The sequence below is a fragment of the Equus quagga genome, chromosome 12 (genome assembly GCF_021613505.1).
Source record: "Equus quagga isolate Etosha38 chromosome 12, UCLA_HA_Equagga_1.0, whole genome shotgun sequence".
Taxonomy (NCBI): domain Eukaryota; kingdom Metazoa; phylum Chordata; class Mammalia; order Perissodactyla; family Equidae; genus Equus; species Equus quagga.
Window position 1 is genome coordinate 106,606,848 of NC_060278.1, and position 23,368 is coordinate 106,630,215.

Sequence of the window (23,368 nt, forward strand, 5' to 3'; positions counted from 1 at the left end):
CGCGCGTCACCACCGCCCCCGCCCCGCGCCCCCGGCGACGGCCGAGCCCCCGCTGGGGCGGACGGGCCGCGCGGCTATGGGAGGCGCAGCCCCCCTCGGACCTGGGGGACGGTCTTAAATGAGGGCAAAGGGCACAGGCGCTTCCTAAAACCATCGAGAGGTTTATTGAGACCGATCCAGAGGCGTCGCCGAGGGGCCGCGCGCCCCCGCAGGCCCAGCTGCGGCCACGTCCCCAGCTCCTCGCAGCGCTAAGCTGCTCTCAATGCCAATTCCCGGAGCCCGGAAAACGAAACGGGGCGGCTTCTGGCCGCTGCTGGGAAATTGCGACCTCTTCTCCACATCCGTTTAAATACAATCTTCGAATAATCCGGGGCAAACCACCTGGAGGAGTGATGCGTGAATAACGCTCTATATCATCACCGCGTGCATCGTCTCGAGAGGCCCACAGTGCAGTCTTTAGTCACGCTTAAAAATCGTATTTCTCGCATGAACGAAAAAACCAACATTGCCGAAATACGACTCCTTTCAGCAGATCTGGGCCCCACTTGATGGGGCAGAAACCCCAGAGTTGGCCACTGCGGCAGTGGGAGACAGAGGCTCCGTGGACCCCTGCAAAGCTTTTCTGAAAATGCTAATTCTTGGAGAAAGAAAGATGCTGATAAAAAACACTTCACAAGGGGGAAATGTCCACTTGGCAGAGGCTGAGAAGTTTCCGTGTTAAGATACCTTTTGAGGAGCTCTATGTGAGACACCATCTTGCACTTTTCCATTAATTCCCAGGAGAGGAGGCTCAGGGGTCAAGTAAAATAGGAAGCCGACGTGTCAAGTCACAAACTCTCAACACCACCACCCACGGCGACAACTACACAGAGCTGAAGGGAGGGGGCGTAGGAGAGGGTGGCAAGGGACCAGAGCAACCTCAAAAAATCACCGTTGTCACAAAGGAAAGCATAAAATGTGAGCTTTAAACATACTTCTTGCAGAGAAATTACAGTCATAAAAAATCTTTGCATTGGAAAGGCATTCGTATTAAATTATAGAAAATTTTTAACACATAAACTGAAATTTTAAAGGTTAGATTCTATTTCCCACAGAGTCTCTACAATCTCCACGAGCACGTGTGGTTCAGCATGCAGATTCCACACATCACACCACCAACTGAAGCTGATCTTTTCTTCCTAATGGAAAATTAAGCTCTGCACAGAATACAAGATTGCAGGTGAATAATTCTCCTTGCTGTTGGATGAACAGATGTGAATAACAGGACAATCTCAATCTCTAGGCAATAAAAAAATTAAAAATTCTTTGCCCCTGAAGCAAAACACTATCTCCGTGTTCGCACTTCAGGCAGGTCTGGGACACAAGACGGGTTGGGTTTTTCTTAATAAGTAGCTTCCAACCTATTAACTCACTCTTTGCCAGAGTTGCCAAAAGGCGACCCTGGGTTACAATGTGAAATTCTCCCACGTGTGCCTTATTTTCTTTGGCACGTATAGATTCCTTCCTTTCTTTTTAAAGAATCAGCTCAGTGGAATTTGAAGGAGGGGGAGAACATCCTATATACCAGGAAATTCAATATATAGCTCCAGAAATTTAGTTTTCTAAAAAAAGGAAGAAAGAAAAGACAGATGAGGCAAAGATCCAAGGGGAGAATGGAAGGAGCGGCGCGCCCTTTGCAGCTGGCTCTTGGGCCCCAGATGGGCTGCTCCTTCCTCCCCTTTGCCTTTGAGGAGATAAAAACAGAAACGAGAATAACATGTGTATACATGTACGCAGAATCTAAGCAAATGTTTCTGGAACCTTGAATTATTAATTAATGAAAAACCTGTTTAAATCCTAGAATTTCTTTCTCTTAGTCTAAATTTTAAAAGCATGAAATCTAAATTCTCTGCACTTCAGTCAATTTGAAGAGTATCATAATTTAACCCCCCAAATCACTGGTATTTTCGGGCAAGTATATGGACTGATCAAAACTATGGTTTCTAATTTTTTGTTGAGATTCTAAAGCTTTAGGTATAAAGCCAATATGCAAGCATTTCAATGACCAGTGCCCGTCCAGAGTTCTTAACCGCATAGTAACATATCCGCATAAGAATGCAGACGCTCCCTGCTGTCTGCCTCTATCAAAGGCCACATCTTTATGGATACAATTGGAGCAACCAGGGGAGGGATGAGTGCCCTAGGAAAAGTTCCAAGTACAGTTTGTAACAAAAGTATAATATTAGAAAGCTTGCTATAAATCATTCAGTAGTAGACTTCTTTATCACATTTTTCAAAAGTAAACAAATTGGGCTATATTTGCAGCAACTCAAAAGTGGGGCATAAATTTAAATGATGTATTTGTCCTGTTCACTGATAGGAGGCTAATATTACATTAATATATTTCCTTCCTGTCAAGAGTTATTTATATATGTACAGTATTTCAGTTAAAAATAAAATATAAGACCATAAACTATATTTTATCAGAAAGCATAAGGGAAGCCAAATATGCAAGTCTATTAAAGAGCGAAAGCTGCTATAAACAACTTTATTTCTGGGGGAGGTGGCTTTAAATGACAGCCTGTAACAGAGAGACAAACAGCTCGCAGGCCGTCTTTCGCTATGGAGGCCCCCCAACCAGTGAGCCACCTGGTTCTTCCACCTTTTCGAAGACTTCCTGATCAGGCAGGTAGGGGGTCGTAACCAGAGCCCATCCCAGGTGCAGTCCTGTGACCGCAGGTGGGAAGGGGGCGTTCAAGCGCTTGGTATAAAGTTCCAGAACTCCTTCCTCCCACGGCAGGCGTCACTCAGTCAGTTCCCCTTCCAGGCACAGTAAGCAGTGTGTGCCAAGCATGAACCGGCCAGGCCGTAAGTGCTTGCAGAGTGCTCAGTGCTGCTTTTCCAGCACAGTGATGTCCATAAGATTCCGCCGCTGTGGTTCCAGGGTGGCGAAAAAGGAAACATCTTGGTCCCGGTCTGACTGCAAAGCTAAGACAGTCTCTTCAACAACTTCAAGATGAGGGTTTCCAGCATTTCTAAAATACGCTAAAGAGAGAAAACATGAGTTTGAATCACATGTGCCATGAACTGTGTTCTAAAACATACTCTAGCTTTTGGTTTTTTCCAACCACATCTCAGGACAATAAATCATTTGTCACAGAATAAGCATGTATGTAAGCCCTTGAAAATGATAAAATTGCTTTAATCAAAGAGTACTTCTAAATTTTAAAGATGGACTCCCAAGAATAGGTATCCCAAGAATAGGTATGCATATTTTAAAAATTATAACTAAAGAACTTTTAATATTATCTTTTCTTCCCTCCCATACAAAAGAATTGGCAATGTGTGGAACACAGGAGGGGGAGCAGGTTGCTGGTAGGGCGGGGGGGGGGGGGGGCCGGGGGATGGGAGGGAAGTGGCAAGATAGGCGTAGGCAGGGCCGGGTGTGTAGTGTAGACACGAGCCGCTCAGGGATACGATCTTGCATTGAGCCCCGTTCAGGTGTAAAATAACTGACTAGGTTGGGCTATAAATTTTTCTTACTGATTACAAAATAATACCATTAAAACCTAAATGTAGTTAAGGCTTAAATTTGCTAACTTTCATAATCTCTATGTCATAACTCAAAATTTACAAAAGTTTCCCTCATTTCTAGAAGATTATGTAATAGTTTCCATTTTAGCATACATTTATTAAATGTAAAAACAGAACGACCCTTATTTCCTTAGTCATTTTATAAATATATGTTTGAAAGTATCGATTTGTGTGATAAATCTGAAGTAAGCTATCACACGCTTTGCCACGATTTCCTAAAGAGAAAGCCCGGTGCTGCCCGTTGAGGGTTACAGTGGGTCAGGTCAGAAGACGGTCCTCTCACCCTTCTCCAGCAGTGTCTGCCTCAGCGCTTTGGCCAGCAGCACCCTGACGTTTGGAACAGGATCCGAGGCGAGGCTCAACAGGCTGGGGAGCAAGTGTTCCACAAACTGCTCCACGGGGACGCACCCCTCACTCACCACCCCCTGGAGGAGGAAAGGCACAGCCGAAGAAGTGGTGTTTTCAACAGGGAGCGATCAGCATGCTTCTTCTGAAAATGGACACTTCAGTAGTTCCAAAGAAGTAATTTTGGGATCTGTTGGTCTGAGGGGGCGGTGTGTGTGTGTCTGAATTTTAAAATCTCAACTGCTAAATTTGGTTAGAAACACAATTAACGTTTCTAATTGCTCGCCAAGCACTGGTTACAAGGAGTATGATATTTGGTGGAGAAAGCAAAGGCTTTTGGGTCAGCCAGGTCTGGGTTCAAACCCTCACTCGGTCCCTCACTAGCTCCGTGGCCTTGGGTAAGTGGCATCACCTTTCTCAGCCGCCGCTTCCTCATCTGCACAGCGGAGAAGCGTGGCAGGCCACTTCTGCAGAGAGTCAAACGTGGCACCACCAGGAAGGGTTAAGAACCCTCACCAGAACTCAGCTCTGAGGGCAGGGACCGCGCATGGAAGGGAGGGCCAGCTCCTGGAGTCCGGCGTCGCGCCAGCCGCCTGTGGTCACCTGGTAACACTGCTGCAGTGCTAACCACCTGCATCGCACACTGCCTCTCTGCTCCCCGAGCCCCACGCGCACTCGCATGACACTCTCCCAGCCGCCCATGCGAATCAGAAATAAGGACTCTGTCCAGTGGGGCGGGGACACCCACTGGCCTCATGACCAACGAGCAGCGGCAGGGCGCAGATTCCAAGCCAGGGGTGAGGACTCTAAAGCCTGTCGACCTTCCCACTACAAGGCACCAACAGCAGCTGGTAGCGCCCAGGTGCAGGCAGCGCGCTGGTGGCTCAGCCTCAGGGCCATCAGGAGGCGGCCGACTGCTGCCCCACTCGCGGAAGGCGAGCCGCAGCACGGGGGGCACTCTGCCCGCCGCCCGAGGGAGCAGCAGACTGGCTTCACAGCAGCGGTGTGGACTCACGGCGCCCCCTGCCTTCCAGCGTCTCCTCTCTCCCTCGAGCTGCGCTGCAATGATAATCCCTGTGACCCTTAGGCAGGACTCTTGGCTGAGCACCTTCCCTTTTGTTTGTGTTATTGTGAGTCTCCTAAATCTTTAACAATTAGTGAAAGCAAAAAGGACAACTGATTTTTCTTGAGTAAAATTAGTTGGAGGCTCTTCCTTTTGTTTCATCATGGATTTTCTAGCCCTCAGATAAAGAATTAAAAAATAAAAGCAAGACTATCTCATTTATCCTTTCTCCACAAAATGGTCCGAGCATTGACTTCTTCCTTACAAGGTGGCAGGCCCGTAGTTTGTGAATTTGGCACTTTCTCTGCCACCCACTGCACTTCTCAAAGTAGATGGCCAGAGTACCCCTGTGGTGCCTCTCCAGCCCAACAGAGGGCCCTGGTGAGTCCTTCAGTGGGGGTGGTTATGAGGGAGAGAAAAGGGTTTGGGGCCTGGGGTCAAGTGGAATCCAGCCACACCTTTACTGTACTACTGAGAAAGCTGAGTGATGGGTTCATGGAGATTCATTATACTAGTCCCTCTACCTTTGTATGTGCTTGAAAATGTGCAGGAGGAAAAGTTAAAACTTTTGAAATAACACTTTAACAGAAAAAAATCATGGTTTTACATTTCCTGTGTGATCTTGAACAAGTTACTTAACCTCTCTGGGCTTCAATTGCTTCATCTAAAAAAACTGATCTAAAAGTATACAGGTGTACCATGCTCAATGCACGGTAGATCTTATTATTGAGGATTAGATGGGTGATGAGACGCCCGGCACACAGAGGCATTCGAGAAATGGCGGCCATCATGCCTACCCCCGGCCAAACATCAACTGCACCCTCATCTCCATGACGCGAGGTAGAGAGGGCAACATGAGGAGCTGGGCAGGCTGACGTGAACTTGCCCTGAAAGAGGGGAGCAGTCTCCGCCCTAACCTCCTGCTCTGCTCTTCAGTCCCCCTTCTCTCCAAGGCAGCTGGCTAAGGGGAGGGGTAGTGAGGAGCACAGCCCTGGGCTGGACGGGACAGGAGCAGGGCTCTGGGCCTGGCCCTCGCCTCGCCAGGTGGAAGGTGCTGGGAGAGCAGAAGCGCGTCCACTCTCTGTCCCCAGCATCTAGAGTCGGCCTGGCACACAGCAGGCACTCAATCAGTATCCCTAGAACGAACATGTGTACAGGTCGGGTAACTGTGGGCGAGTCACTTTGCCTGACTGAGTTGTCACAATCTCCTGTGAGATGAGGGGTCCAGTCGACTGATCCCCAAGTCACGGGCTGGCATTCCAGGCTGGTGCACCCGACCAACAGAGGGCAGACCCCCCAGGCGGTGCTAACCTGACAAATGAAAGCGAAAGCTTGCCTTCCGACCCACTTAGAACAGTGCCGGAATCTTACGACGAGTTCCTGGATGAAATTTAACCCCAAGACGTTTTCTCTGTTTGAATAGAACTTCTGCAGAATTGCCACAACCTGTGAAAAACATCAGAAGAGCACATTTAAAATGGTGCATCTGTTTGAATTCCCAATATTGCTCTACACGGAAACTAGACATTTTTGTGCACCCTTCCACTTTTAAAATGAATTTATAAGCAGAGGAGAAAGTAATTTTTCTTACAGTAATCATTAGAACACAGAGGAGAAAAGATGTTTAAGTTTGCGGCAACACACGCACACACAAAACCCTGCGTAACGAAATTGAAAAGGGTCTGGCATCAGAGAAATACACGACTAATCTTCAGATTCCAAATGTTAGAAGAGTCCCCTCACATAGTAACTAAATCACTCCCTTTCAGAACATGTCATTTTAATAACATTTTAACACCAGCAGAGTCCCTTAGTAAATCAATATTTTCAAATGAACTTTTTACCTCTGCATTCAGCTGGCGTAAGCCCACACGAAACACGATCAGCTTCTCTCTGCCAGTTTGTGCTCACTAACTACCTCTCTACGAAACCATGCTGTAGAGTAAACCCAATCTGTGCTTAAAAGAAACCCTAAGCCACTGTTTACAGGGTTTCATATATAAAATGATTTACCCACAATTTCTATCACTGAAGCATACTGATTAACAAAAAAGCTATTTTACATATTGATAAAATTATAATACAGTTCCTAACTTAAAAGCTGGTTTCATAGGTAAACTGACAAATTAAGCCCAGAAAAAATGAAGGAGTTAAAAATGGAAGAAACATAAATATTCCTATTTCCAAAAATCACAGAGAACGCCCTGATTCCTTACTAGTTTGAAGGAGATCCAGCGAACTTCAGAGACTTTATCTGCACACAACTTTAAGGCAATATGCATTAAATAATCATGAACGTCGTTGGGATTATAGAGTTCCAAAATCAGTATCAGCTGTCTGAAATTTAAAAAAAAGAAATTGTTTTTTGGGGGCAAAAACCATCTTATTAGTTTCTCTTTACTTTCATCTTACAGATATAAACAGCCAGCCTGGGATATCAACGCAATGCAGCAAAGCTTTCGTCAGTGAAATGCCAAAAGCAGAAAGCTGGGTGAAACGGCCACGCAAAGAAAAGTGAAAAAAAATCCTCCATTCTTCATCTCATACACACACACAAATCAAACAAAAAGGGAATAAATTAAACTTTGTAAAACAGAGGCTGAGATATTTATGAATAAGGATTATATATTTCAATTTTAGGTTATCGGTTCGAAAGCACATAAAACTTTAAAAATCAGATAACACAAAAATAGACAGAACACTGAAGTTCCCAAAGATCGAGAGATCAAGGGCAGACTCAAACGAGGCTTCACGGCCCCCGCGGCGCTCCTGAAGCTGCACCGGAAACTTTCGGCTTCTGCCGGCGGCTCACGCACAGGGCTCGAGCCTCTCACCAGCCAGCGAGCTCCGCGTGGGGAGAACCAGAGCATCAGCTCCTCGCTCCAGGGGGAAAATTCATAAGGTGGCCGTTGGCAAAACCGACCACCAAAGCTTTCACTATTTTCTAAATGGGGATGGGGAGAAGGGGATGAAAATAAATGGCATTATTTCCACACTGGCAACGAAAGGAAATGAAAAAGAGATTGGAAGGAAGTTAGAACCAGGAGCCAGGAGTGCCGGTGAATACTTTCATATCAAAATGCACTGTTTTCAGAAAAATGATACCAATATCATGGGCACAGGAGCACAGAATTCATATCAGGGGCTTTGGCTTCAATAACCACAGCAGAGATGGAAGATAGCCAGCACTCGGAGATAACGCTGTCGGGCGATGCCAGCCCGCTTGGCCCCGGCTCCGTCCCCCTATCCTCCGCCGCCCGCCCGACCTGTCCCCGCCCCATCCCCCTCCCTGTTCTGGTCTCCGGCCCCCTCCCCATTCCGCCCCCGCCCCATCCCCCGGCCCCATCCCCGCCGGGAAGCCAGTCCACCTCGCCGAGTTCCTGCACACTGCCGCTAGAGGGCGCGATGCTTTCATGGAAAACGTGGGTCTGTTTTTCTGTTCTCAGGATATTCGCTGGGAACATGGCATAATGACTAAAGCCTCAATCTCTCAAATTAAGCATAATGATTAAAGATCACAGCAAAGAGAAAATCTTTTAGTTTGCCCCTGGCATCGGCCAAATCATATCCCGAATAGCTGCAAAAGCTTGATGGATTTCCACAGGGAAGACAATTATCTGAGAGATTTCTAGTTGAGGGGAAGAAAAATGAAAACTAAAGATACGGAAATAAATCTTGACAAGGTGAAAACTAAAACGCAAACCACCACCACCACAAACATCCGCTCGGCACTGCGGAGAGCACACCGTGCGCCTCGGCAGGACTATTTAAGGTGACGCTCGCCCTCTTTGGAATCACTAAAACCTGTCACCTCCCTTCCCCGGCACAAGATGGAATCAAATGCTCCTTCACACACAAAATGATGTACAGACACGAGCCACCTGGGGGGACGTTTCTATTGAATCATCGTCTCATCTGGGTTAGACCTTTTCATATCTCGCACTGTAGCATAATTTTCTTTAGAAGCTGAAGTGCATAAACCACGCTGTGCCCTCCAGAGAGGGCTATGCTCAGAATGTTCAAGAAAGCTTCGGCAAAAACTGCTCCGATTAATAGGAAAATATTGAAGAGCGGTGATTCATCTTTTATTTGGTTCGAATAAATTGCCTTATAGAACAGCAGAACACTTCTAATTCCAAAGTGACTCTAGTCCTGTCTTCTCTGAAAATGGATGTCTCCCGGGAGACTGTGGTATTTGAAACTCAGAGCCTTGGGATTCAGTTTATCCCTTAATAAAAACATAATCTCTTTATCCAGAAGAACACTATTATTACTGCTTGTTTAGAAATCAATTATAAGGTAGGAAAATTAAGAATTATTCCATCTAATTTGCCTCCTCATACCCCCAAACAGATTTTACTTACTCTGCTAGTTCATATCGAAACCTCCAGTTTCTGCTGTTATCGGTCACTATAAATTCTTGAAGCTGATAAAGATATTCTCTCCTCTTGTCTTCATGAAGCAACTATTTTTTAAAAATGTATATATAAATAAAAATATATAATCCCTCCAAATGACCTCAAATATACTGTTACTTACTTCAGATTACACATTTGTCATGGGCGAGAACTGTGCATTCCCTAAGGCCCCTGCTCCATCCCCCAGCGCGGCTCTGAGTCAAGGCTGCTGCTACAGACGTCAAATGTACCCCCCAAATGCTTCCCACCTTTCCTCCCGGTTAGTGCATGGGCCTGTGTATTTCCAAATGCCCCCTAGCTCTTTCTTCTCTCATAATTTCCTGCCTAAAAACCCTGCATATGTGTGTGTTCAGAAGATAAAGCCACTGCTGCTTCCAGGGGGTCGGCACTGCTCGTGTGCGCCTGTACCACGAGACAAGACTCGCAAATGGTCATCAGGCACCAAAGTCCACCAAGGGCAGCTCTTGGTCGTGTGGATGTGAGCAATTAGTGTCTCTAGGTCATTTTTAAATTCCTGTTTTTATACCCATCATTCCTTTAGGGAAAAAAGAAAAAAGGCAAGAAGAGAAGCAGCAACATCTTGCAGAAAAAGCCCTTCATGCAGAACTGAGATGGGACCTCAGCTGGCTCTTCCCCTGGGTGACCCTGGGCACAGCATGCACTGCCCGGGGGCCAGGACTCCTTCTTGCTCACAGAGCAGGCGAGGCTATACATCTACCATCCTCCATAGAATCAGAACTCAAAGGGACAGGAAGATTAGGAGGAAAGATATAAAAATATTTACCCATCACTGAAAGAACATTCACTTTAAGATTTTGGACGGCATGTTTCAATAAGGAACCCTAGACACCTGCATTTTTTTCCAGTGATACTTTACATATTCAGGATTTAAAAAAATTGTTTTGAAGAGGGGAGGTTTGTTTTTTCTTTTTAATTGTTCTTCCTACCTTTAGAAAATCATACAGGTGTTTAAGAACTCCTATTCGTACTTCATCCAGGTCCTTTAAAAAGCCATTGAAGATGGGCACCAAGTCAGCGGCCGTTAACTGATCCCCAAGAATCACAGCCAGCTCATGAATAGAGAAGGCCAGGGTGCGACGTACCTTCCACTGGTGCACAGCAGACACACACAGCACAAAACACAGGCATAATTCAATGTTATCAACAGCGCAAGTGGCATTTCTAGAGCAAAACTGATACTGCCAGGTGCTGGCCACTTAAAGCTTTATTTCTTCAGAGACCAGTAAACATGCCTTGCAGCCACATAAAATACAGGTCAGTGAGCCTTGCTGCAGCCTCCCCTCCGCTCCTAGACGACCCATGCTATATCCGTGCGTGCCTCTGAAAAGGGTGCTTTACCTGCACGTCGGAAGCCAGTGTTTCATACGTATCTTTCAGACAGTGCCAATTTTGCCTGCCCAGGGTGAGCGCCACTCCCGGGAGACTGTAGGCACAGTGCTTGGCTATGTCAGTGTCAACAGTCTGTGCTCGAGCTGGGTCGGTCATCGACACGTACTGATCTAGCAGGGGCTGAGGGATTATATCCTGGGAAATGGGAGAGAAAGGAAACCATCATGCTTGCACGATTGCAGAATACTCATCAGAAACAAGGAATTTGGAATTAGGAGGTGAAAACAGCAAAGCGGAGATTTGAGAGGAAGAGGAGGCCTTCCTAAAGGCAAGGGCTCTGGATTGGCGAGCTGCTTCTTCTGCAAGGAGTCAGTTTCAACTTGCACTGAAGTGGAAGCAATGCCCTCGCTCGTCTTTTCTAAAGGCCCCAACATTTGCTAGCGTAGAGAGCAGCCTACACATCAGGGCTTGGTCAGGCTGGTGCACACGGCTGGAGAGGAGGAACTCTCTTCTCTTCTCTTCTAACTGCCCCCAACACCTCGGGCCCAGGCCCTACACTGGGATCATTACTCCTTTTTCCAGCTGATGGATAAGACTCCATCCCCTTACCTTTGTCCCTGTAAGGGCAATGGGACACAACAATTAAAAACATTTAAGAGAACTGACATAGCACAAGAAGCAAATCCACAAGACAGAACAAAGCAAAACATGGTTCAAAAAGAAGGTGTCAAAAACTTTTCAGACAAAAAAAAGCTAAATGACTTGTATAAACAGACACTAAATATTAATGTATATAGATGTCAATTTTTTCTCATATTTGACTTGCTTTATTAACATCCTATTCTAGACTGTTCAGAAGACTTTAAACACTACCTTAGAAGTTACTTTTTTTAGGTTAGAAAGGAAAGATTACCAACAAAGACCATGAACTAAGACACGTCATTCTTATTAACGGAAGAAAAGTATCTGGTTCTCGTGGCCATTCTTAAATGTAACTGCCAGAAAAGGTAAAGTTTTGAGTTGCTTTTCTTTTCGAGGAACAAACCTGGAATTTAGATTTATTCTTCTCCAGTGGGGTGGGCTCATGCCTCTGTCCAGGCTCCGAACGGTCACGGGTTCCCTCAGAGGGTTCGCCTGGCTCCTGCAGGGTTGATCAGACACGTTACCAACTTACCCAAAAGGAGGAAGCTGTCCCACCGTTCCCCCTTCAAAGACTCCTCCTTCAATGCTAGAAATGCCTGATGCAAACCGAGAGCAGAGTGCCCCTTGAAGTCGAGGCTCTCTCCCCAGATGATAAAAAATACACTTGCATAGTCATCTAAGATATTGTATAGGTCAGTCCTTTTAATTGCCAAGGCAAATAGATTTTACACATTTTAAGACTGCTTGAGGCACTTAGAAAAGACAGGCGAACGTTGGTGAGTACCAACAACCTGAGTCTGCATTTACCATTCTTGAAGCCCCAGAGTCCCCAGTGGGGTTAACCAATGCCCTTAAGTAATATCCACATGGTTAAGGCATAGAACACTCCAGAAGGCAGGGGGAGGTTCATCAGAAATGGGGAAGCAAGCACTTCCAGCATTTCTTGGGAACTGGAGATTGTAGCAACGCTGGGCGTCAGACAGAGGGTAGAGAAGGAGAGGAAGGCCCACCGAATCTGAGTGAAAAGACGTGGCTGATAAAGGAGTCTTTACTCAGAAAACCGTTGTCGATTTTCAGAGGTACAAACACTTCTAATGTTTGCTGATGAACCTTTCTGTTAGGGGAACAATTAAAATGAGCAACAACATTCACTGTGACACATCGGTCTCTGATCACTGATTCGCACTCACTGAGATGGGCCTGACCTTCTCCTTCACCCACAACATGGATTCCCCACTTGCACTTGAAATGTCACACTGTCTCCCAGCTTAATGGATTCTGACAAATCAGCTCAATATATGATCCAGGAAAGTCATTAATACACCAATAGACACTTCGTTTGCTCTGAGGCACGCTACCAGAACCTTCAGTTCCAGAGGTTTTCACTGAAATGTACTGCTTAGTTTAACAGAGGACATGATAAAACAGACATATTTTGGTATGATAACCTAAGACCTCAATTTCTCCAACTTAACAAATTCACATATATTAATAAGTAATAAATCATTATTCTTCTTTCAGGAATTAATTTTATTCCAAAGTCTTCAGTGCAACTGTTACGTACAGCACTGACTCCAGGATCCAAGTTAAGGTTTAACTAAACCACCACAAGTCAAGGCAACCCACAAGGTATCCTGAGGTCAGAAACCACCTGGCAGTCAAGACAGACAAGTGGGAAGAAACTGGCCCCCATTTCAGGACTGCACTGGCACACTACGGTGAGAGAGTGGAGGCACAGAAGGAGCTGGGTGACCAGCCCCCGGCCTCAGCTCCACCTCCTGCCGTCTTGTTTGAGAGAACAGTCTTCACTGTTTAAGCTTTTGATCCTTTTTTGTCTTTTTCCTTCATTTGCAACTGGAAGCAGCCTGACTGACCCCACTGGAATCAAGAGCCAGGCTGCAGATTCGAGAGCTGCAGTATCCTACCGTCAGCCAGAGGCCCGCCACAAAAGCTCTTTAACATCCTTCACTTAAAAGAGCCAACTAGGAGGAATCTGTTCTTTTTTTTTCTTTTCACTTCTGTTTATGACAAAGAAGCTCGAATAATATCACATCTCCCACCAAGGAAAATGTGGCCACACCTTTCTAGTGAACACAAGTGATTTTCGCACTCCAGTTAACAAGGGTAACAACACAAATTTTCTTGCCTAGTTTTCTAAACAAACCAACAAAATAGGATATCACCTCATTTCTTACTAATAAGAGGTAACCTTCACAAACTCTTAAACATTTTGTATTCAGGCTTTTTAGTTTTGTCTCTTGTTTTGTTTTATTGGAGCAGGCCTGGGGGTAAGGGAGGTGATAAGTTAGTTTAATTGCTAAAATCAAAGTGTAAAATATGTGAATGAAGAAACAATTGGCATTCTGACCCTGGAAACCACAAGTTTACAGAGATTATCCATCGTGGTGCATGAAAATGAGAAGGTGCCAACACGCCCATGACTTCATGACCACGGACCTGTCCCGAACTTCAATTCTCCAGTCTCACCCCTGCCTGGGAAGGGCCCCAGCCCAAGCGGTCCAAGTGCAAGTTTAGTAGGAATGAGGAAGGCATCAGAGCCTCCAGCCACAGCAAGCTAGAAAGCTTCTGGAGAGACTCAAAGTAAGAAACAACCCACAGGCTTCCGCCTCACCCCCGAGGCAGAGCCCCAGTCTCACGGGGGCTGGTTCCGAACTACAGGAGAAAAGCTGGTGGGCTGTTGGCTTTTCAAAGTCTCTCCTGTGAGGAACAGCATGCCGGCACCACCACCTGAGCAACCACGCGCTAAAAGAGCACCTAAGGGACGAGGGCTGACGTGACGAGCAGTCTCTGAGGCCTCTGCCAACTTTCAATTCCGGGAGCTGCAGGAATTCACCTTCCGCCATCATGAAAAGATGTAAACGATGGCTAGCAGTGGCGCAGAGCATTTCATCACACGGTTAAAGAAGCAGCTCCTGTGTCTCCGGAGCAGAGGGGAGGTCCTTGGTTTCCCCACCCTTGTTTTTATGGAGGAGAATCAGGGTTATCAATCACCTGATTGATTGGTTGTCTAGTTATCCAAAACATGACCTTAAGAATAAAATTAAATTTGCCATTTATCATCTCTGCCAGGATATATTAATAAAAGAAAACGCAGCTTTGTGATTTCTGTCACATCCTCAGTGGCTGAGAGAGAGGGCTAATACTTACTGTGCTTTGTAATATCCTGGCCACGGAGAGCTCATTCTGCGATGATGAAGCTGACAGAGCCATCTGATTGTCAGAGGCAGGGCTGGGATCAGAAAGGGACACTCCGTTTAGACCTTCCGTCGGCTTGCGCTCAGGCTCATTCACAGAGTCAAGCTGTGCGGCTCTCAGTGCAGCTGATAATACCTGAACTTGAGCTGCAGGAAGAGAAGTTTCAAGAATTTTAATCACTTTATTTGGTTGGCAGGGATTACTTCAGAGGAGTGTGCCCAACAAGACCGTCTACGTGTGGGTGCGCTGCCCAGTGCCCACCTTTCACACACCCGTCCCTGCGGCAGCTGTGCTCCAGAGGCCCAGAACCAGCTCTCAGTGAGCTGGGGAGATTTATGGCCATTAACTTGAACTATTCCAACTAAACGCCAGCCGTGCACAGAGCATCAAATCTGAACTCAAAAAGCCTCAATTAGGGAAATCAGAGTTTGACTCCGTCATCTTTCACAGGAAGACAACACAATGTTACTGAATGCTGATGTCTGGGAGGTCCACCAACTTGGTGAGGCAGGTCCTGCTCCCCTATTTATAAAATATGATGGCTGCCTTCTTTACCACACACACGCGCGCACGCGTGCACAGATACCAATCCATCTACGTAGAAGCAGATGAGTAAAGATCTCGCTTACCAAGCCCCAAGGGCTACTCATTTGTTCAGTCCAGAGCGTGACTGTCTGAGACCCTCCTAAAAGAATGATGACATATTTCACATACCTTTCTGTAAAAACAAACTGCTATTTCCACATCCCCAACCTACACACACACACACACTTCTTCCATCCTGTTTTCTACTAGTTAAACTCAATAGACTCCAAGATTCATTAAAATGTTTAGAGCTTATAGCTGGCTCCCCACTCTGCCCAAGGCAAGGTCTCACCTCCTCAGTGCAGCACACCAGGCCCATCCCAATGGCCCAAGTGACATTTCCAGCCAGTCAGTTCAAAATACCCAATGGGTCGTTTATTTCTGAATCTTTTGGGATCACGGATCCCTCTGAGCTCTGATGAAAGCTGCGGGTCCTTTCTTACAAAGAAATTAAGTATGAATATACATGCAAGGTTTTACAAACAATGATTTCAGGGAACTGAAAGAACCCTCTGAAACTCATCCCTTCACTTCTCCAGATGGTGGACTCCCAGCCACCCTTTAAAGCTCATGTCAAATGTCACCTGTTCTGCAAGGTCTTCTCCCAGACATTTCCTCTGTCCCCAGGAATGACCGGCTTCCTGCCCTGTGCTTCCACGTCACGGCATGCCCACTCCTGTCCCAGCCCTTGCCACACCCTTCACCAGGTGGTTGTTTATATCACCCTTTCCATCAGACCACCAGGGCCTCAGGTGCCGGTCGTTGCTGCCCCAGCACACAGCCCTGGTCCCAGCCTTGAGATCAATGCAGCTTTAGAAACGTGTTTTCCAAAAGCAGACCTTTGTCTATAGCTATTAGAAGCGAGATGTTACATGTGCTCATTCCTTCAGCAAACATGGACTTAATTTCCTTTATAAATTTAAAGACAAAGAATAATCACAGGGCTAACTGGATTTTCATATTTCCTTTCCTGAAACCTTCACAAATCTTTGCCCGGCAACAGCAGCAAGTGTTGTTTTTTCCAATTTCCCCAACTCAAGGAAGAATACAAATATAGCACTGTTTAGAAAAAGAAGAGGCGTGATAATGGATATGGATTGCAAGGCCCGGCTCCCAGATCAGACAGTCAGTGGGAGCACTAGTCATAAAATGAAAAATACCCCAAAGAAGAAGTTGTACTTTTCCTTGCCATACAAAGACAAAAACCTTAAAGTTTAGCTAAGGATTGAGCTAATAGGCTCCAAAAGGAGCACCATCCTTAGCTGTTCATAACTAGAGAGGGCATATAACACGGGACATGATGCACAGTGTCCAAGGAGCTCATAAAATGGCCACCGCTACAGATGTGCCCGAGAACGATCTGCTTTGATATTGGCACTGACTTCAGGCTTGCACGATAGCAAAACAAGGAGTCAAACCCTTGCAGGAACCTCCATAGAGAGATCCCTGATGTTCTGGCTGTGGGGAGACTGAACGAGTCTCCCTTCTCAGTGTGTGCACACAGTAAACAAAGATAAGCACAGGCACATATGCAGCAATACACAGGCCCGTGCGACACACAGCCCAGAAATAGCCCGTTTTCTCTTAAATTACAGTGGACAGCATTTACCTTGAACATCTGGATCATTCATCATATGCTCCTGCAAACTATCAAGGACTTTTTGAATCTCGTTCCTGGCCACACAGCTGTTATGCACAGTCTCGGGTCCGCTGCAGCCTTCTTCCTGCGGCCCAGCCTCACTCAGAAGCAGCTCTAAGTCCTTGCTGATGTCAGGAAGAGGAGTTCGCCAATAAAGGAAATTATTGAATACATCCTCAGGACTCCTTGGGCAGGCCCAGGAACTCAGCCCAGCGTGGCTGTGGATGGGGAGGTCGTTAATAACAGGGAGCTTCGAGAAGGCACTGGCCTCTGGGGAAAGCCTGGTCAACTCAGCTCCAGCCAAGACAGAGTCTTCCATTGCGTTTTCCATCAGGCCATTAGAAAAGCTGTTGGCATGTGAGAGATTGCTAGTCTCTGCTGATGTGCCTTCCACGGGCAGATCCGGCTGTGGCTGCACCGGCTTTGTGGAACTAGGTTAAATTGAGGAAAGCAAACTTTTAGCACTGCGTGATAACAGACTGGAAGTAAGAGGAAAACATGAGATCCACACCTTCGCAAGCCAGTCTTCCTCTCTACCTGGCCACCTGACCTCCTGTGTCTCCCAGTGCCAGAAGACGACAACTTCACAAGAGAATAAGAGGTCCAGTCAGCCCCTTTACCCCACTGGGAGCATTATGTGCATTGAAAATGCCAAACAAAAGTTCAACCAATCCCTCCATTCAAGTGGTGAACTGACCCTGGCTTCTGCTGACACACCTTCAGGAGCAAGATTTCCTGCACTTACTGCTGGTTAGTACCTCCACCAGGGGGCAGGCATCAGAAAATAAAAGGTGTCGAAGTCGCTAAGTGCCAGCTATTTGAAAACCACTTGGAAAGTCTTGATAAGGAAGATGCTGCACACAGCCCTGACATATAGCAGGAACTCAATGAATTTGAATGGAGAAGGATGGAGAGGAGGACGCACCAATCTTCGAAAGGATTTATGTAAATTACCCACTCTCACACTCCTGTATAATACTAACAATGGGCAGACGCTTATAAACTACCTCGGATGGTCTAGTTAGTATGAACCCATCATCCTCAGAGGAAAGATATGAAAAAAATCCAAGATCAATCACTAGAATTTACTAGAAAAACAGTCTACTAATGGTGGGTCAGGAATATCACCTTTAATGTGTGTGTAATATCCTATGGCACAAAACTACATTTGGGAGACTTCACATTTTCCCTGTAAATTATCCAAAGAACTTCATTAATCAAAAAGTAAGAGAAAATTTTCTTTATAGGCTTATTTAATCTCTACTCTCAATGAATATTTTATCTAAATTTAGGAGACACAGTAGCTTCATTATTTATAACCTAGTAGTCGTGTTTCAACATCATTATTGCAATTACTTTTTCCTTCTTTACATAATTAAAGCTCTAATATTCCATCTTGCCCAGAAGGTCACTGTTACTAAACTGTAGACAAGATAATTGCTAGAATTTCAGGTGGACGCTTGAGGTGACGCAGGGATCCTGGTAATTGTCCTGGTCGGAGCTCACCAGGCTGAGGAAGTGCTACCGCCACTGGCTGCACTGGACGACCCCGAGGTGAAAGTGGAGTCCAAACCCTGAGCCAGCGGTCGGATGCTCAGGGTGCCGCCTTCTCGAATATAAAGGCCGGCTCTGGAGGGGTTTGCAAAAGTAGAAATGAAGGGGCCCAGGGACTGGAAGGCAGCCTGGCGCACCTGAAACCAGAGAGAACAGCCCAGTGAGTGTGACTTCGGCCAGGGCTGATCCCAGGCTGAACAGACGGCTCATCACAGACAATTCACTGTTCACCAAATTATGTCTAAGCAGATTTATTGCTTTCTAAGGCATTCCCTAAATTCCAAAGAAACGATTTTTCAACAGAAAATGAGGAAAAATTTAGCATCATCATGTAGTTTTTATTCTTCCAGAATATTAATTCCACATCAAATAATTCCAGACTTTATAAAGCATCTGAACAGACCCTGTTAATCATTACAGGCACGTTTATGAGAGTAACAGAAAAGGGAACAATTCACACTTACAGTTTTTCCCTTCTCAACTCTCATTTCTGTGATAGTCACTACAAATGTTAAGGTGTGTGCCATTTTCTTTTTTTTAAAGATTGGCCCTGAGCTAACATCTGTTGCCAATCTTCTTTTGTTCTTCTTCTTCTTCTTCTCCCCAAAGCCCCCCAGTACATAGCTGTATACTCTAGTTGTAGGTTCTTCTGGCTTTGCTCTGTGGGACGCCACCTCAACATGGCTTGATGAGCAGTGCTAGGTCTGTGCCCAGGATCCGGACTGACAAAACCCTGGGCCACCGAAGTAGAGCACATGAACTTAACCACTCGGCCACAGGGCAGGCCCCCTACTTTCTTAATTTGCACCAAAGCAGCTTTTGAGATTTTAGGTGCCCTAATCCCCAGTGGGTCTAAATATGCTGACCAGTTTCTGAAAAGACAAAATACACAGTCACAAGTCCAGAAGCCAAGACAAGGCCAGAAAGCTTGCTGCGGCTGCAGGCCAGCGCTGCGAGCTGCCCGCACTTACCCACCGACAGGGGTCACTGATGAGTCTGATGAAGAGAGGCGAGAGCTTGGTTCTGCGGAGCTCGGGAGATGTGCTGTAGGACACCGCCATGAAGCACTCGGCACAGGCTTTCCGCATGCCCCAAACATTATCTGAACAGAGCTCAAAAAACTTGGGGATCTACCAAAGCAAACACAAGTGTTACTCAAATGTGGTTTCCCCGAGGGAGGGCAGCACCTGTTTTATGACGTAGTTAAGGCATATCCATAAATTGATGAGAAAGAAAAGGAAAACATAAACTAGTATAAAAGCAACCATTTGAAACAAACAGAAATTATGATAAGTAGAATAAAGAAACATTTCTTTTAACTCTTAATGCTAGTAAGTGACTTGGTTAAATTTAACAAGATAATAGAGAAAACCCCCCAAAAGGCAGAATGACTGATATTCGTAATGTGAATTGTGAAGAAAAACTGTGAATCACTTTGAAACTTAGTGGATATCCCAATTAGCTCACCCACCCAGGTATCACAGATACCAAAAAGGTAACTTTTTAAATTTAAAGTATTTTCTTTTATTCTTTTTAGACAAGATTAAAATCACCAACACAGTGTGGATAACCATGTGCTTCACGGTGTCGGGAAGGCGACTGCCGCTTAGCAGATGCCCCAAAATACTCGCTCCCCTTTCCTTCCTCTCAAGAGTAAGAAAACGCTGATGAGGCTGTGGACCTACAGGGCCTCTGACTAGGCTATTTTAGCGATAGGAGTCGAACTGTTAAAAACTGATAGTAAAGTAAGTAATGCCTGTGCACAGAAATGCACACTGTGTCCAGCGGCACACGACTATGAGCCTGGACACGGAGCTGCTGTGAATTCACCTGCAGGCTCCCTTCAGCAGGCCTCGGGCAGACCACAAGCGTGTCGTACTGCGAGCTCTCTGTTAAACCAGCTGTCACATCTTACTGGTTCCCTCATTAATACATGAGAGAACTATAAAATCTTTGACACAAGTTCATTTTATATCTGTATGAAGGTCATGATTACATCCTCTTTTAAAATTTATCCTTTAAAGGTAAGGCTTTGTTTGTAATATCCTAATGTAAAATAATCAGCCGAAAAGCTCCATGAATGGGAGTATATGATCAAGGAAAATACCCGCCTACAGAAAGGTTAACATGCTGGTCTCGGCTGTTCCTCATGCAGACACGTTATGTGGATGGTGTCGCTCCCTGTATATTCAAAGCGACAGCCCACTAAAAATACTTTTTGGTTCGAACTCTGTTGACATGGCTTATACTTTAAATAAAATTAAACAAGCTTTTGAACTTCAATTTCAAAATCAGTTCAAAGACTATACTTCCAACCATACAGCTAGCATATCCTGTCAGATAAAAGTGGCAAGTGCGTATTCAGCATAGTTCTCTAGGTGCCAGGTCTGGGGCAGGCACTGGAGAAACAAGGATGAACACGATAGGGTAAAGGTCCCCTGTCAGCAAAACTATAATGAGGTGTGGGAAGGACAAACAAGCACTCTGAACAAATGATGTGGGAATGCTGAGAAGGGAGAAATTAATTCTTTCTGACACAGTGGGGAGGTGAGTCTAGACAAGGAAAGACCTGGACAGAGGCCTGTGCACGTGCAAGCTGGGTGTGAAGTGTCAGCAGGGTCCACCAGGTAGTCAGGAGCCTGGAAGGAGAGGGGCAGCGATGAGCAGAGGCGTGAAGAGGTGAAGGAGCAGAAAGCCTCAAGGGAGCTGAAAAGTCACCTGGCCACCTAGCTGTACCTCAGAATCTCAAGGGAATTCATCAAAAATACCGACCCTCGGGCCCTCCCTCCCTCCACCCTACCCATGATTCAGATGCACAGCCAAGGGGAGACCCGCCCAGGCCAGGCCGTGTGTGGTCTGAGAAAGGAGACTGGAAGTGGCGAGGCAGGGAGGTACTTGTGAAGGGGCCTGAAAGGCCAATAAGTCAAGAAGGGAGAAAGTGGCCTAGACAGTGAGAAGAGACTGGAGGAAGTGACCAGTGAGGAAGCAACAGCAGACGTCCAGAGGAAAGAGCACTGGGGCTGCTTCTGCTCCGTCCCACAGACCAGTGCCTAAAGCTTAGGAGAAACATTAGCTTCAGAAGTCAAGAACTTTGAAATTGATGAATGCAAAACTGAGCTGCCATTCCAAAGTAACAGACTCATAAATACAAAACTTTAGAACTGATTTTAAAAGCGCCCTAAGAAGTGCATCAGCGATTACAATTGGCAAAACTACACATACCAAAAATTTCTCAGTGGCTTCTTGTCCAACGGCGTGACAAATATCACCAAAATTTGCAGCACATACCTTAAAAAGGCAAAAGGCATACCCATTATTCTCAGCTTTCTTTTTGTCTTAACGAATTGCGAAACTAACAAGCAGGAACTTCGAGAGCAATTACTCCTCTAGTCAGGCAGCTAACAAGCACTCACCAAGCCCTGCGCCCACACGGCACCACCCAGGTGCCTCTGATGCACTGGAAACAGAAGATTTACAATAGACTACCAAACTCTAGGACTTTCTGGCTCCTAATTGATCTCAATACATAATGCATTTGTTAGCAATAGAGCAAAAGAGACCCTTAATATTCTCTGCATGGCAAATGAGACCTATCTTCTCGCCAATGCGTCATAAGGAAAGACGAAAAGGAAGACGGCCAGTTACAGGAGGAAGAGGGGGCTGTTCAGGAAGGGGTGATAATGGCCTTCAAAAGGAAGAATTTGACAACCAAGTGATAAGCAACTAAAAGGGAAGGGGGAAGGCGGGGTTGAAGCTGGAAGTTATAGCAAAGATAAGAGGGTTCTGGAGCAAATCACCCCAGATAATGAAAGACCTGCACGGCTGAGCAACAGCATCTAACAACCAGCCAGCAGGGCTGTAGCTCCTCCTCCAGCGCCTGAGCGCACCAGGTTCACTTGCACAGAACCTCACCTCCAGGTCCCCACACACGCCCTAATTGCAGGAAAGCTGGCAACACTCTGCTGGTGTTTTCCTTATACAGATTATGCCGGCCACATTTTTCCTCCAGACTGTGTCTACTGAGGAAGTCCAGAAACTTTAAAGGAACCAATTTTGAGTTTTTTAACTTTTTTAACTTTTCACGTTTTGAAACTATATGTTCCCACCTTCCGAACTTGAAAGAGTTTCCCATCACCACACAATTCACAGAATCGAGGAAGCAGCAGGCGTTCAACTGTGCTCTTGCTCAGCACTGAAGCCAGTCTGCAGATTATCTACAAATAACCAGAAAATTAGAGTCACTTGAAATACCAAAGCATGTATCGCACCTATCGCTAACTGGATTCCAAAAGCTAATATTCAAAATATTGCCAACATTCCCAAGAAGTAAAAATAGAGAACACCTTATTCTGAGTTTTGTCAAGTTATCTCATCAATAGAAGGCCAAATATTTCTCAAGTTTTACTCAGATAAGGGTTTGTCTGTAGCTCAAGAGTTGCCATGTGCCAGGTCCCCACTATGTGCCCAACACATAAATGAACAATTTATGCACATTAACTCATTTTGCCTTCCCCAAACCCTATGGGCATGGGTATTATTTGTCCTCATTTTTCCAGAAGAAGAAACTAATGCTCAAAGAGGTTAAGTAATGCGACCAAAACCAAGTGGTGGTGCAAAGGGACATACAGTAATAGATGGACAAGGTATAAAAAATGACTTGTAGGCACTGGAGAGTGACCTAAGCTGGTGGAAATGAAAGGAGAGCAGATCCTCGAGAGAAGAGAACTTCAGTGGGTACACTGCTGCTGCTTTTTGCCCAGGGGCACTCCCACATTCTGCATGGCTAGGCAGGGTAGCTGGACCTCACGGAAAAGCTACAGTTTTACTGGCTTGAGAAGTCAGAGAAGAGAGACTGAGCTTGCAAGAGCAGTTGGAAAGTGAGGGCAGAAATCCTAGGAAGGAAGGAGGGAGCTAAAGAAGGGAGAGCCCCCAAATCTGTGATTAAACCCTACTCTAATCCTTGGCTGATCTTGGAACCATACA

The 23,368-nt window shown here is 45.8% G+C and overlaps 2 protein-coding genes across 8 annotated transcripts in view; both read right to left on the bottom strand.

Annotated features, from left to right (window-relative positions):
- ANKRD60 (ankyrin repeat domain 60) overlaps positions 1-755 on the bottom strand; it is a 10,457-nt gene extending 9,702 nt beyond the window's left edge. The window contains exons 1-2 of the mRNA XM_046678057.1: positions 727-755; positions 505-575 (exon numbers count right to left, since the gene is read on the bottom strand). Coding sequence (XP_046534013.1) covers positions 505-575; positions 727-755 — 100 coding nt within the window. The remainder of the gene's footprint in view (positions 1-504; positions 576-726) is intronic.
- Positions 236-23,368, bottom strand: part of LOC124248687 (serine/threonine-protein phosphatase 4 regulatory subunit 1-like) — an 80,141-nt gene continuing 57,008 nt past the window's right edge. For 3 of the 7 annotated variants that reach the window (XM_046679058.1, XM_046679059.1, XM_046679061.1), the window contains 14 exons: positions 22,492-22,599; positions 21,608-21,673; positions 19,357-19,515; positions 18,338-18,522; positions 16,802-17,262; positions 14,560-14,753; positions 11,795-11,890; positions 10,759-10,944; positions 10,347-10,508; positions 9,346-9,446; positions 7,198-7,318; positions 6,293-6,427; positions 3,857-3,998; positions 239-3,024 (listed from right to left, as the gene is read on the bottom strand). In XM_046679058.1, coding sequence (XP_046535014.1) covers positions 2,867-3,024; positions 3,857-3,998; positions 6,293-6,427; positions 7,198-7,318; positions 9,346-9,446; positions 10,347-10,508; positions 10,759-10,944; positions 11,795-11,890; positions 14,560-14,753; positions 16,802-17,262; positions 18,338-18,522; positions 19,357-19,515; positions 21,608-21,673; positions 22,492-22,599 — 2,274 coding nt within the window. In that variant the 3' untranslated portion in view covers positions 239-2,866. Of the gene's footprint in view, positions 3,025-3,856; positions 4,064-6,292; positions 6,428-7,197; positions 7,319-9,345; positions 9,447-10,346; positions 10,509-10,758; positions 10,945-11,794; positions 11,891-14,559; positions 14,754-16,801; positions 17,263-18,337; positions 18,523-19,356; positions 19,516-21,607; positions 21,674-22,491; positions 22,600-23,368 lie in introns of those variants that run through there. The other 4 variants (XM_046679055.1, XM_046679057.1, XM_046679056.1 and 1 more) reach the window with 4 other exon arrangements.